A 14,549-nucleotide genomic window follows, 5' to 3' on the forward strand; every position below is an offset into this window, starting at 1 on the left:
CCCCTGCATCGGCAGGCGGACGCGCAACCACTGCGCCACCAGGGAAGTCCTCTCTGTCGTGGTTTTAATTAGCATTTCCCTAGTGATTAATAATGGTGCATCTTTTCATGTGCTTATTTGCCATCCACATCTCTCTTTGGTGCAGCATCTATTCACTTCTTTTGACCATTTTTTAATTGGGTTATTTGTTTTCTTATTATTTAGTTGTGGGTAATTTTTAAATTTTTTACTATCATAAAAAGTGCTTCCATGAACAACATTATATGTAAAACTTTGCCCTCAGTTTGGAGCTTGTACTTAAAATAATTTCCTAAAACCACCAGATCAAAGTGTGAACATCTTCAATGTCTTTATATACACATTGTTCAAGAATTTTTCAAAGTGGTTGTACCAATTTACTATCTTTCTAGTGGTGGTAATTTTATAGGCGGAACAGGCTATCATGTTGTTTTCATTGGAATTTCTTTGACTGTAATGCTATGGAACTTTTTCATATAATCACTAAACATTCTTTTTATTCTTTTGTGTATCATCTCTAGCCTTGCTGGTTTTGATGCTAGAATAGCACAGAAATTTTTCATGGCTCTATCTTCACAGGGTTAGTTATAGAGTATGTGAAGTTCAGTGCTAGGAATGGTGGTTTACAGTATTTTCATTTTTCATAAAATATTAACCAATCTCAGCCTGCTCTCTTTCATGCTCGGAGGCCATGAGTTAATTTGCATAGCTGGCAAGGTAAAAATAACTTCAGATCTGAAAAGAAAGAGCATTGCCATCGAGTTAAATTTGGACCCTGGGTGTCAGCACTTGTACAAGGGGCAGCAGTTCCTTCGTCTAGACTCCATTATTAATGAACACACTCCATTGTTCCTTATAAATAGAGAAAGGTGCTCTTTTAAATTCCTTTCTGAGAAAATGCCCATGCTACTTAGTTCTTCAGCGGGAGGAGCAACCTCTTGATTCCTTTAACAACTCAGCATTTTATTTATTCACAATGAAAGTGCAATTAAAACCACTTACTTTGTTTGTGCTTACGTACTCTATCAAATAGATTTGGGTAACAAAGGGTTCCTGTATATAAGTGCAATTCTTTTTAATCATTAAAATTGTTTGTTCTTTATTGTATTCCAAATAGGTGGTATGGGATGTGATATGACTCAGAAGTACTGGAATGAATTTTGGTTTAATGACTCTGAAAAGTAAAAAACACTTTGTTTTCTTGACAAATAGCTCTAGTTCCTTTGGGTGCTCTACGGACACTTGATATTTTAGAACAACTTTGTGGCTGCCTCTTCATCATGCACCATAATTGTAGGTTTGTCTTCTATGCAAGTATGGGAAATTATCTAAGTATTTTTTTTTTAATACTTGTCATCCTAGAAGACAGAAAGCATATGCCTGTCATGCAAGTCAGCGTCTCAGGCATTGTAGGCAGAACTAGGAAAGTGGAACAATGGACAAATATATTTTTTCCTAACATTTATGGATCCATGATTTGTCTCAAAGAGTCATTGATTTGAGAATGTTTTATAAACTCAAACAGATTCTTTCAGCCAGGTATTTCCCGGACATCCAGAAAAAAAGGGGGGAGGTGCTCCTTACCTCAACACACTATGAGAAAGCAGAGTTTTATTACTTAGGCTTTTCTTTTCCTTCTACTTTTAAGGATCCCTTCAGTCAACCCTCCATCCAGGGTTAACCTACACTCATCAGCATTTGATGTCTTGAGAAGAGGCCTCTGACTCTCCCCAGGATTATGAATGTGTGTAGTTTTCCAGTCTTTCTGAAGCTGTAGAGAGACCGAAGTTTCAATATCTTAGGAATTAAGCCACTTGCTAAGGTGACATCAAGAAAAAAGCTTGTACATCCTCTAATTGATATATTGGTACCATGCCACAGTTAAGTTTCTGAGTTTTTCCTTGTTTTTCGTGAATCTCACTTAGCTCTTGTCTGACTATGCCACTTATTTCAAGTTCTTCACTTTGGTTTCTTATCCAGATGGTATTATCTGGACAGAATAGGTGAGTAGGTCATTGTGAGTGACAGAAATTAAACTTGGACTAGTTTAAGCAAAGAGGGGCTTTTCAGGGTCCTGGTCTCACAGGACCACCAAGTTGCAGAAATGTTAGGAAGAGTAGGGCCTCAGGAACTGTAGGATCAGGGTGCCATCTCCAGCAGAATTCCTTCCTTCATTCTTCTTACCTCTGTGGGATCCGCTTTATTCTTCTCTTTCACTGCAGCCAGCTTTGTTCTGTGAGAGGAAACATGGACAATGACAGCCTTTTATTTTATGGCTTATATTGTATTTTATAGTTGCTTGAGAACAGTTCAACCAAACTCTGGTCCTAAGTCCAAACATCCCAGGGCACTCCCTGTCTCTGAACCTGTAGACTGGCCAGCCATGTCACATAAGAACATTGTCATTTCTGAAAAAAACTGTAGGGATAGAGTGGTGTTTTTGGAAGAAAGGCAGTACAAACCATAGGCGGCCACTCATAGGGGCAGTGCTGGACTATAAAGCTGGTGTCTGTAATCTGGTATTGGAGTTTGCTAGTGCATTCTTCTGCCGAGGCTGACATTAGGGCCTTGGCCCCCACAAGGATAATTAGCTGCGTTCTGTTCCTCAGCTGGGCTGTCCCCCTGGCTAGCCGTCTCACACAAGCTTGTTCCTGGTCCTGCAGGAGACCTGGTGAGAGAAAGTGTGTGGGTGGTAGATCAACAGAAATCCCTCACCACTACTAGCAAGACAACTCAAAGAACACGTATTTATGTTAGCGATGTGGGATTTCCCTCTCCAGCAGTTCTGGGATTTATAATATGGGATTTATAATAATGTGGGATTTCCCTCTCCAGCAGTTCTCCTTCTTTGCCAGCTCTCTGAAGCACAGTTTTGGTAATGTGCGTATGATGCTGCAATCACAGGACACCATAAGGCTCTACAGTGAGGCACCTCTGTGGTTGTCCAAGAGAAGGCATTTGTCAAATATATGTGCCTTTGGGATATATTTGTAGCTATTAGCCATTATCTTTTGTAGCTACCGAAATCACTCCAAATTTGGAATCTAAATTTCTGGGTTTGAGTCTCAGTTTGACCATTTACTATCTCAGTCACCTTGGGCTAGCCAATTTCTCTCTGTGAGCCTTAATTCTCACACTTATAAAATGGGGGATAATGGTATCACTATGGAACAGGGTTATGTAAGCTTTGAAACAACATTGAGGCAGTTTTCCCTTATCATCATAGTCATCACCTGGTCCTGAATGACAGTCCGAGTTTCTACCCATTGCCTTGCATTGCCTTGGCATTTCTCTTTGCTGTGTCTGAGTGAATAATCAGGGGCTTTCTAAAAAAAAAAAAAAAAAAAAAAAAAAGAAAAGGAAAGATGGAAGAAAGAAGGAAGGAAAGAAAGGGAGGGAGAGGGGAAGGAAGGAAAGAGAAAGAAAGAAAAGGAAAGAAAGATGGAAGAAAGAAGAAAGGGAGGAAGGAAAAAAGAAAGAGAGAAAGAAGGAAGGATGGATGGAAGAAGGAAGGAAGGAAAGAACGAAAGAAAGGAGGGAGGAAGGAAGGAAGGGAAGAAAGAAAGAAACCAGGGACCACTGGTAGGAACTTGACCTTTGTCTCCACTACACTGAGGAGCTAAAACCCTCCTTTACGTTTCCTTGTTCTTCACTTTGCATCATTTGGGGAAACTTTTCTTTTGGATTAAGGCTTCCTTTGGAGACACTGTGGGGTTAAGTTTTATGCGTCCCCTAGGGGATGTTTAAAGAATAAAGCAGGGCTTCCCTGGTGGCGCAGTGGTTGAGAGTCCGCCTGCCAATGCAGGGGACGCGGGTTCGTGCCCCGGTCTGGGAAGATCCCACATGCCGCAGCGGGGTTAAGTTTTATGCGTCCCCTAGGGGATGTTTAAAGAATAAAGCAGAAGGGAATTTTCATCAGTGCTGGAGGTCCCTGAAAATTATGACTTGTGGCTGGGGGTCATCCTGGCAACCTCTTCATTTCTGCCTGAGAGAGGCTATGTGTACTTCTCCCGGAGTGGGTGGGGACTAGTTGTGAAGCACTTTGCCTTTGGTCAGACTATTGCTCAGCTTGAGGGAATCACTGTCTGAGAGGTTCTCTTATGGCAGCGGTTCTCAACCAGGGGTGCCCTCAGAGGACATTTGATGATGTCTAGAGACATTCTTAGTTGTCATAACCTGGGGAGGGGGAGATGGAGGAGGGAATGCTATAGGCGTCTAGTGGGTAGAGGCCAGGGATGCTGCTCAACATCCTGCAATGCACAGCACAACTCCCTGAACGTATGGTCTCAAATGTCGGTACAACTTCCTCTCCTTGGTGTGACATGGTTTGATTGTTGAACTTTTTTTTTTCATGTATAGTATCCAACTTTATTATTAATTTGTCTTTACCCATTTTATTTTTAATTTTTATTTTATTTTATTTTATTTTTTAACATCTTTACTGGAGTATAAGTGCTTTACAATGGTGTGTTAGTTTCTGCTTTACAACAAAGAGGTTCTTCAGGACCTTTTTATTTTTTTTTTTTTAGATTCCATATGTATGTGTTAGCATACGGTATTTGTTTTTCTCTTTCTGACTTACTTCACTCTGTATGACAGACTCCAGGTCCATCCACCTCACTACAAATAACTCAATTTCGTTTCTTTTTATGGCTGAGTAATATTCCATTGTATATATGTGCCACATCTTCTTTATCCATTCATCTGTTGATGGACACTTAGGTTGCTTCCATGTCCTGGCTATTGTAAATAGAGCTGCAATGAACATTTTGGTACATGACTCTTTTTGAATTATGGTTTTCTCAGGGTATATGCCCAGTAGTGGGATTGCTGGGTCGTATGGTAATTTTATTTTTAGTTTTTTAAGGAACCTCCATACTGTTCTCCATAGTGGCTGTATCAATTTGCATTGAACTTTCTTTTGGTGGGAAAGGAAAGAGAGGATTTTTAGGCTAAGATTTTACTGCTCATCAAAAGGCATATTTTGGGACTCCTTCATATCCACTAAGATTCTTATGAAACTTAATTAGAAACCCCATTTTAAAATCCAGAAAGGGTTGCCTTATCTTTATTAAATACAGAGCTACTTGTTCCCTCCTGGAAATAGATCTTCTCTATTGGAAAGGGGCAATTTGACCCTGCCCTCCTCCCATCTTCCTAAGAAATATTAGGGCTTCTGGGTATGATTGATTATCTGTGGACTTATAAGAAAGTCCATACTCCACTCTTCTGACCCAAGCCAAATACCGAAACAAACAAACAAAAACAACCAACCCCCCCCCGCCCCCCAAAAGAACCAAAACAGAAACAAGTGGCTGCCTCAGGATGATTTTGAAGTTAGTGTGTGTGTGATCTCTTTAACATTGCCCATTCCCCGGGACAGCAAGATGCTAATGCTACTTCAGGTACCATAGGAGGGAACAGGGTCCCTCCTAGAATGCTGTATCTGTAGTTCTTAGAAAATCACTAAACCTTTCAAGGCAGATGGTTTCATTGTTCTGGGAAAACACCAGGAATGGTACTATTACAGCAGCAATTCATGTTGTTCCATCTCATCCTCTCCTTAGAGAGAATGAGCGTGTGTATTGGCTGGTTTCTACATCTGGGTTTTTCAAACTGTGGGCCAAACCCCATTAGAGGGTCATGAAAGCAATATATTTGGTTGCAACCAGCATTAAACAAAAGGTAGAAAGGAAGAATTGAAGAGAAAATATGAATGTATTACACATAGAAAGAATAGGTATTATTTTATGAAGCATTATACAATTATATATGTACATGCCCCCTGGCTTTTGATGTAAAATATGTTTTCTACTGTAGGCTGTGGTCAGAAAAGCTTTGAAAATCATTGCTGTGTATGCTTGTACGTTTGTTCTAAGAACGTGGGTCAGTTGAAGCCCCAAAGCATGTTTTCCCTTACACCAAAGGCCTGAGTTCCATCCCCTGCTCATTCCTTAACCAGTCACTACTCTGGACAATGGACTTAGACTTTTGCTTAGACTAATTTGCTTAGACTAATCTAGGTGCACCCTCTGGGCTGGAGAGGGGCCCAGCCTCTGTAGTTGGCATGACCAGAGGATACCTCTGTTACCTGGGAAGATTATTTCTAATCTCTGCAGCCTCTCCACTCTCCATCCTTCCCTGGACCACTGGGTTCCAGCCACGAAAGCCCTTGTTTGAATTTTTCAAGTATGCCAATCTCCTTTCTGCTTCTGGGCCTTCTGCACGTGCCTTTTCCTGCATCTGGGATGTTCTCCCCACATTGCTTCCTCTGGCCACTCATACCTTACCTTTGAGCTCATGTGCTATTTCCACTTCCCTCATATGCCTTTCTTTGCTGACCTTCCACTTCCTATAATTGTGATCTATTTAGTGCCTGTCTTCTTCATTAAGTTTCATGAGGACAACCACCATCTCCATCTTGTTATCCATTGTAATGCTAGCATCTCCTGCATGGCATACACTCAATACGTATCAGTAGATTGTAGATGGGTTCTGGGCTCTGGGATGGAGCTAAGCCTGAATGGGATCTAGGGGCCCCAGCATAAGCGCTGGGGAGGAAAAGGAGGCAGCTTGCAGAGACTGGGGACTGGGCTGGGCCTGACCCCTGTTGTCTCTTTCCCAGCCTCACTGTCTTCCCTCAAGTATATTTTGTTCAAGTTGAACATTGGAGAGGGGAGACTTGTCTCCATGTAAACAATTTAATATATACTGACATTTTTGGTTTTGAGTAGATGAAGTAAAGTGTTTAGAAATTGATTCCCAGATCAAATCACACTTTCATTAAAAAAAACGGAAAGCCAAACATAAGGTGTAATTCAGTAGATTTTTGGTAGATCATCATTATGTGCACATGTGGTTTAAATGGATGTCCAGTTACATGTACAGGTGCCTGTGGGCTCACTCACAGCTCCATGGACAAGTCCAGCCATTCCATCTCAATGGGGGGATGTATTAGTACTCATTTATCCCTGAGTCAAGGGGATTTCTTGGGCACCACCGTTGCATATTGTCAGGGAAGGGGCCCTGGTAGATGGAAATGTGAAAAGCAGTTCCTGCTATCAAGGAGCTGGCTTTGAACTGAGTTATGAGGATCCCGCTAATTATCATTAATGATCAGACTTTTGTTCTAAGATGCAAGAACAGTATGCAATCAAGTGTTAAATGTTGTGCAGCCCTCTGGATGGTCAGAGAAAGGGGAGATTGGCGTGAGCTGCAGGAGTGTAGCACCATGTGGGTAGGCTTTGACTCACAGAGTTTGAGAGCGTGAAGGGGTCCAAGAGGCCTCTCTATCTGACCACCTCATTTAATAGATAAGAAAACAAATATATTCTTTCTCTTTTTCCTCCACAACACCTATTTATTACTTAATAGACATTGCTGTTTTTTTAAGTTATCCTACATCCAGCTTCCTCCATGGTCCCTGATCTCCCTTTTGGGAGAATCTTTTATTGTTTGTGGTCTTGCTAGGGGTCTTGCTCTCCTTGGAAGTGGTGGAGGACTGTCCCAGTGCAACCAGATGAGGTATAAGGGGACATGTGACTTAAGCTCAACCACATGGCTTTTTTCCACATGACTTTTAAGCTAGTGACATTTTGACATTAGTTTTCATTGGCAGAAATGGTCCTAAGAATATCCACAGTGGCCTAAGAATCAGATGTCCTGGATTCTCTGACCTTTGCCAAGTGTATTAGTTTCCTATTGCTGCTGTAACAAATTACTGAAAACTTGGTGGCTTAAAGAAAATTAGTTTTCTTACAGTTCCAGAGGTCAGAAATCCAAAATCCATTTTACTGGGCCAAAATCAAGGTATCAGCAGGGCTGTGCTCCCACCAGAGGCTTTAGGAGAGAATTCATTCCTTTGTCTTTCTGAGCCTCTAGAGCTGTATGTCCTGTGCTCTTTGACTGTTGGGCCCTTCTTCCATCTATCAAAGCCAGCAGCATAGCATCTGACGTCACTCACCATATTGCCTTCTTTCTAGTCAAGTCTTCCTGTGCCTCCCTCCTATAAGGGCACTTGTGATTGCTTTTGGGGCCTACTTAGATAATCCAGAATGATTTCCCCATCTCAAAATCCTTAATCACATCTGCAAAACCTCTTTTTGCCATATTAGGTAACATTCACAGGTTCCAGGGATTAGGACCTGGGTATCTTTAGGGAGCATTATTCAGCCAACTGCACCAAGATTCCTGCTTTTCTGTTTTCCCAGCCTGGTCTTCCAATATACCTTCAGTTCTGTGAGATCCTGATATCTTCTCAATATACTTTTTTTTTTGGGTTTGTTTGCTTAAGAAGGCTAAAATTAGTTTCTGTCGTTTTCAACCAGCAGCCCTACGTGGTAAATCAGCGCTGTGTGAAGAACTTTACAAGCAACCTCTTTTAAACATCAACCCTCTTAGGGAGGCACTGTCCCCATTTTACAGATAAGAAAACTATAACTCAGAGAGACAATTGCATAAGGCCAGACAGCTAGTGTGAGTGATGGAACTGGTATTAAAACCAGCCAGTATGACTGGAGAGCATGGGCTCAACTACTTTCTCAGAATCCTAATTCAAGTCTCTCTTGATTGTGGACCTTTTTTCAAGGACAGGCAGGATTTCATCTGGGCCCTGAAGTCTGGATCATATTATTGAGGCAGGAGAGAGATGGCATAAGAAGGGCATTCCAGGCAAGAGCGAGGCTGGAGAGTAACAGGTAAATCCAAGAGATGCAGTAGAGGAAAGAGATGATGGACTTTGGTGCCTCATTGGAGATAAAATAGTAAAAGAGATGAAGGAGTCAACCTCCCAGGGAACAGTTTTAAGTGAACACAGGACTACCCAAGGAAATGATATCCTGACTCAACTCTGGGTTGGAATCCAACCTGAATTAGGTGCCTTCCTGCCTCCTCTGGGTCTCCTCATAACATGGGCTGGATAAATACCTAACACATTTTGCTACTGTTAATCAGTCTTTTTGCACAGATATCAACAACTTGGCTTTCAAATGCTAATGAGGTTCTCCCTGGGGATTTATGTGGTCAGAGACAAAACTGGTGATTTCTGGAGCTCAGGAGGGAATTCTAGGCCTGATGCTAAACAGTCCTGGGCTTGTGTCTCTTCTCAGAAGGCAACTTGAATGTTCATTTAGGGCTGGGGCAACCACTGAGAGGGAGGCTCTTTACTTGGTCATTTCTGGTCACCACTGAAGTAGAGTTGCCAGATTTAGCAAATTGGAATGTGAGATCCCTAGTTAAGTTTGAATTTCAGATAAGCAACGAATCATTTTTAGTGTAATATTTGTACAATGCTTCCGGGCACCTTCAGCCATGGGAGTATATAGTGAAATACATGTGTGCAAAGAGACTGTTAGATCTGGATGGACAAGGAGGTTATGGCAGAACCCCAAGGTCAAAAGGAACACAGCATTGAAGAATTCTTTGAGTGACGACTTGGGAAGAGACCTTTGGTTATAATTGCCCAGAGCATCACTCCCATCGTCTGCTGTGCTGTGCCACTGTGTGATGGTCAGGCCACACCCTCAGAATCATATCGGCCTCCATTCTCTTCTTACCTGCTGACACCTACAAGCAAAAACGATAGAGGCAGGGCTGAGCCCTAACATCCATCAGGAAACACTTTTTGAACATTCACAGCCTATAGAACACAGTCTCTGTGCTCCTGCTGGTCAGAAGTTTGTTTGCTGTCCGATTGTCCTCTGCTTGGGGGATGAAGTAGTAATTAAGACCCCCCTCTGTGTCCAGAGCTCTCCACCAGACTCTGTGCTCATGTTAACAAAAGGAATGGAGAACACAGCCTTCACTCCTGAAAAGCACATGCGTATGCCTCTTGGGACGGCGGAGAGCTTAGCTTTTATTAACTCAGAACTGAACTCCTCCTCAGTGGCCTCACTCTGACCTTGTGGTGCACGTGTCCCTTCCTGTGTGTATATGTAGATACTGTGGCGGTCACCACCTGGGCTGCGAGGGGCCTCCTACCCTGCTGGTCCTGAGAGTGATTTCTGTCAAGTCTGTAGGAGTTAGCAGTTTGTGGCCTTGGAACGAAGGAAGCCAAGTTCCCTGTCTTGTTTGGTGACCACACTCCGCAACCTTGGTATTTTTAGCAACTCCCTGGGCTAAGGAACAGTGGAGCTGCCTGGGACCGAGAAGACGCTGCCCGGCATCATGGCAGAGAGGGAAACGATTGGTTTTGATCTCACGGGAGAACTAACTTTAATGCCTGTTCTTGCCATTTATTAGAAATTTAATTTTGTTCTGAGCTTCAGTTGCCTCCCCTGTGAAGTGGAGTCGATAGTAATATCAGGGTATTTTGGAGGATTTAATGAGATAACATATTGGAAAATGCTAGCAGATAGTAAGCTCTGTATTTGTCCCCTGCAGTATTTCCCATTCTCATAGCACTTTGTAAACACCTCTGTTCTGACACTCTTCACGGTGAATTATAATCATTTCATTTCCGTGTCTGTCTCCTGAGGGCCAGGGTCTTTTCCTCTGGTTCACTTTCCCAGAGCCTCTCGCGCAGGCCTGCTCCAGACAAGGCTTGGCGTTGTGCTGAGCTGGGTGCTCTACAGTACTTGGGTTTTGCTAGGAGGCAAGTCTTTGAATTTTGAGTCTTCCTCCTTCCTCCCTCCCTCTCTAACTCTCCCACTGAGGGCTGGGCAGATCCTGTCCTATGGGATCTGTTTGAGAGCAGGAGTCTTAGCAGTACATCAGAAGATCCTCATTAGACCCTACAATGCTCGAGGCCAGATTTCCAGTGCACTCCTGTATGCTCACACGGAAGCGTGTTTGGATAGCAAATCAGCCGTGCGATCCTAATCTTTTCACTGGTAGGTTCTAGGGTTTCTGCAGTATGTCTGTCCATTTGGTCTCTGCTTCAACACGTTTATTACTTTCATCAGTGCAGTTTCAAGCATTTATTGAGCACCTTTTACTTGTCAGACCCTGAGCTAGGTGTGGGGCCTGTCGAGATGAGGAAGACAGTGTCTCCAGGTGAGATGCTCTGGGTCTCAGAGGGTAGACAGATGAGAACACAGAGACTTCCTTTGGGATGTGGTAAGGGCAGTGATGGCGGTGGGCACAGAATTTTATGGGAGCTCAGAATAGGGCCCTTTTCCTTAATTATCTTTTCCTCTAAGGATCCCATTGCTCCTGTTTCTGACAGGTGGATCAGGGAGCCACATTGTGATTCCGGCCCTCAAAGACGATTTGAACACTAGCAGGCAGCCAGTGGCCAATGTGCAGCAGCCAGAGGTTCAGTTGACAGCCCTCCTGCACTGGATGAAAGAGAAGAAAATTCTGAGGGCCAGGGGAATACAGGGCCACAGGCACAGAGCCCTGCCTGAAGTGTGATGGGGCTTTGGAGGACTGGGGAGAGGTTGGTTCAGCTGAGGGTAAAAACGGCCTGGACACATCTCATGCCTGGCCATGCGAGGCCCCTGCACCATATTTTTGCTTCTCTCTTTGACGTTTACTTTTCTTCTCTTTTCCGTGTCATCATCCCTGTTTCTCTGACATTTGCTTCTCCACCAGCTTTCATTTCTTCTTATTTCCCTTATCGTTTTCATCTCCACATTTCCTTTGCTCACTGCCCATCCTCTCATTCTCCTTTCCCTCTACTGCTTTTTTTCTCTCTCTACACCTGTGCCTTCTCGCCCTTTAATGTCGTCCTTGGCCTCCTACCTCCGTGTTCCGAAATGTACCGTGTTCATCTCTGGGCTGGGGAGGAGATTTTCATTTTCAACGGCCCTTCTTATGATATGAAAGAGCATCTCACATGTATCTGGGTATCCTAGGAAACAGAACTCTGGTTTCTGAACGGGGCAGATTCTATCCATTGTGTTTGTAAGACAGCGAACCAAAGGGAAAGCAGCCTCCACGTATGCCCCTCCGAAGACTGAGAGTACAGTGCTTCTGGCCCGGTTAGCAGAATCAGGGGAGCAATGACACCATTTTCCTGAGGTTCTGCTTCTCTATCACTATACCTATCCTTGAAGCTTCTCTTTCTCTCTCTCTTTTTTCCTTTGTTTTTTTTTTTTTCTATTTCTGTCCTGGTTTTCACTCCTATTTTCCATGTTTCTCCTTGTCCTCTCTTCTCTTCAGTTTTTTCCTACTTACTAGAAATTACATCACTCCCCTCCCTCATGTTACTCTTTGGCCTTGGAAGATAGAGTCCAAAGCAGTGTCTCCTAAATTCCCTCCTTTTAAGATGAGAGGATGGAAGTTTGGGTTGGGAGAGACAAAGAAAACCTAGCTCCTGAGATGCTTTATGAGACTAAACTTTCTTTCTGGTTCTGATTTTGAGATTGGATCCATATAGAATTATAGAATCTTAAAGTTGAAAGAAATCTCTATTGGTCATTTAAATAACCTTCAACCCAATGTTGGAACCCTCTTACCGTCATAAAAGAGTTCTTCTGTCTGTCCTTGAATACTTCGAATGTCGGGAAGTCACTACCACATAAAGCAGCCCACTTGGCTGTTGGCCAGCACTGCTTGTATCAAAGTTACTGCTTGTGATTATAATCTGGATCTGTGTAATTTGTCTCTGTTGATCCCGTATCTGCTTTGTAGAGATAATAGAGCATAAACCTTTCGTTCACGTATTAAAGGGACTTCAAGGTATCTTGAATGTCAAATGTCAGAGAAACAGGGTTGATGACATGGGAAAGAGAACAAAAGTAAAGCTAACGTCAAAGAGAGAAGCAAAAATATGGTGCAGCGGCCTCGCGTGGCCAGCCACGAGATGTGTCCAGGCCCTGTTTACCCTCAGCTGAACCAACCTCTCCCCAGTCCTCCAAAGCCCCTTAAAATAATTAAATGAAATAAATCATTCTTGCCACCCTTTGACCATATAGAAAACTCAGTTTTCTGAATGAGTCATTCCCCAATAGTTCCACATGGCTGAAATTGTCCTGGAAGTTGTAAGGAAGAAAAAGCACTACCCTACAGAAAGAAGACTAAAATTAGACAGAGTTGTAAAGGCAATATTATTAACATTTGTGTTAGATATAATGTCTGGTTTGCACGTTATAGTTTACAGAACACTCATAACATTCAATTCCATGTCGTTTTATTTTTGTAACTAGGCCGTGGTGCTCCCCCAGTTTGTAGATAAGGGTAGTGTGGCTCATAGAGGTAGACTGGCCTCAAGGCACCCAGTTCACAAGTACATGAGTCAGGACTGAAACCCAGTTCTTCTGACTGTTAGTCTTCTGCTGTACCTGTCATAAATACTTGTGTCTTTGTCTCTCCAAAGTACCTGCAGTGTCATGCGATTATATGAAATAAATTGTCTCCTCAAGACAAGGTACTTGGTGTACACCATCTAATAGGATTGTTAATGGATTTTTGTTGTGTGTGTGTGTGTGTTTCTGGATATGGCTGTGGAAGTAGAAAAATGGAAACAAAGAAACCAAATCCAGGTCACACAGTGATTTGGGGGCGATTATAAAAATACTGCATGGGGACCAGTGACGTTATTCCCTAAGTATAAGCATCAGAGTGATTGATTTTGTTTGGTAAAAATTCTAAGCGTCAAGGGAAAAAAGAGTGAGTTACTCCTTTACTGCAGTTAATCCAGAGAAATTTCCTGAAGGCGATAGGAGACAGGGGAATCTAAGAAAATTTTAAAATAAAATATGTGAGGCCGTTGGTAGGTTGGAAAGAGGGGAAGGAAATTGGCAAGGGGCAGAGAGGAGGGTAGGGGACACGGTTTCGGGGCAGGAATGAGACAGATGCTGGGGACCTTGTGTTTTACTAATGATTTGGAGCTAGGATTCCAATGTGATGATCAGTTTTCCTCCTTTTCGAAGTGAAACCCAGATGGGGCTAAATTTAATTCTACTCGGAATCACTGGTGATTCACCCAAGCTCAGGTGCGCCCACACGCAGCTGGCATCAACTCTGTGTGCTTTCCAGGCTGATGATCCTTCTTTAACCCAGCTTCCCCCATGGAACAGGGGGAGAAAGGCAGACTGTGGTAACCTTGACCTTCTGTGTCTCCATCTGCAGCATCCTGGCCACTGCGGGAACCCACTTCAACACACATGTGGACCTGAGGACGCTCCGGGCTGTGCGTGTCCTAAGGCCCCTGAAGCTCGTGTCGGGGATACCTAGTGAGCACCTTTCTTCTTTCTCCTCTGCTGATAGCTTTACTGATGTGTCCTCAACCAGATCCAGGGTTGAAGAGAATTAGGGATAAACAAGAAATCATTTCTCCTGAGAGGAAGCCCCTGCAGTAATAAATAGAGGACCTGCAGCAATCTGGCGTCACCTTCCACTTTAAAATTTAGCAGATTTTTTTCATATTTAAAAGATAATGAAAGATCTTTGTAAAAAATTGGGAAAGTAAAGGAAACAATACAAAATGAAAATGAAGAGCGCCCATTATCCTATCACTCAGAAATAACTTTTGTTAACATTTTAACATATTTTTTCATTCATTTTTTCCTGTGCATTTTAATGTGATTGGGATCATGCTGTATTTTTGGTATTGGATCCAATCATAAGCATTTGATTTTCCTGACATT

At 42.8% G+C, this 14,549-nt stretch overlaps 1 protein-coding gene across 2 annotated transcripts in view; it reads left to right on the forward strand.

Annotated features, from left to right (window-relative positions):
• The window catches only part of CACNA1E (calcium voltage-gated channel subunit alpha1 E), a 303,184-nt gene that overhangs the window by 79,238 nt on the left and 209,397 nt on the right, over positions 1-14,549 (forward strand). For both annotated transcript variants that reach the window (XM_007105781.2, XM_007105782.2), the window contains exon 4: positions 14,032-14,135. In XM_007105781.2, the coding sequence (XP_007105843.1) occupies positions 14,032-14,135 (104 nt within the window). The remainder of the gene's footprint in view (positions 1-14,031; positions 14,136-14,549) is intronic.

The sequence above is a fragment of the Physeter macrocephalus genome, chromosome 4, assembly GCF_002837175.3.
Source record: "Physeter macrocephalus isolate SW-GA chromosome 4, ASM283717v5, whole genome shotgun sequence".
Lineage (NCBI taxonomy): Eukaryota > Metazoa > Chordata > Mammalia > Artiodactyla > Physeteridae > Physeter > Physeter macrocephalus.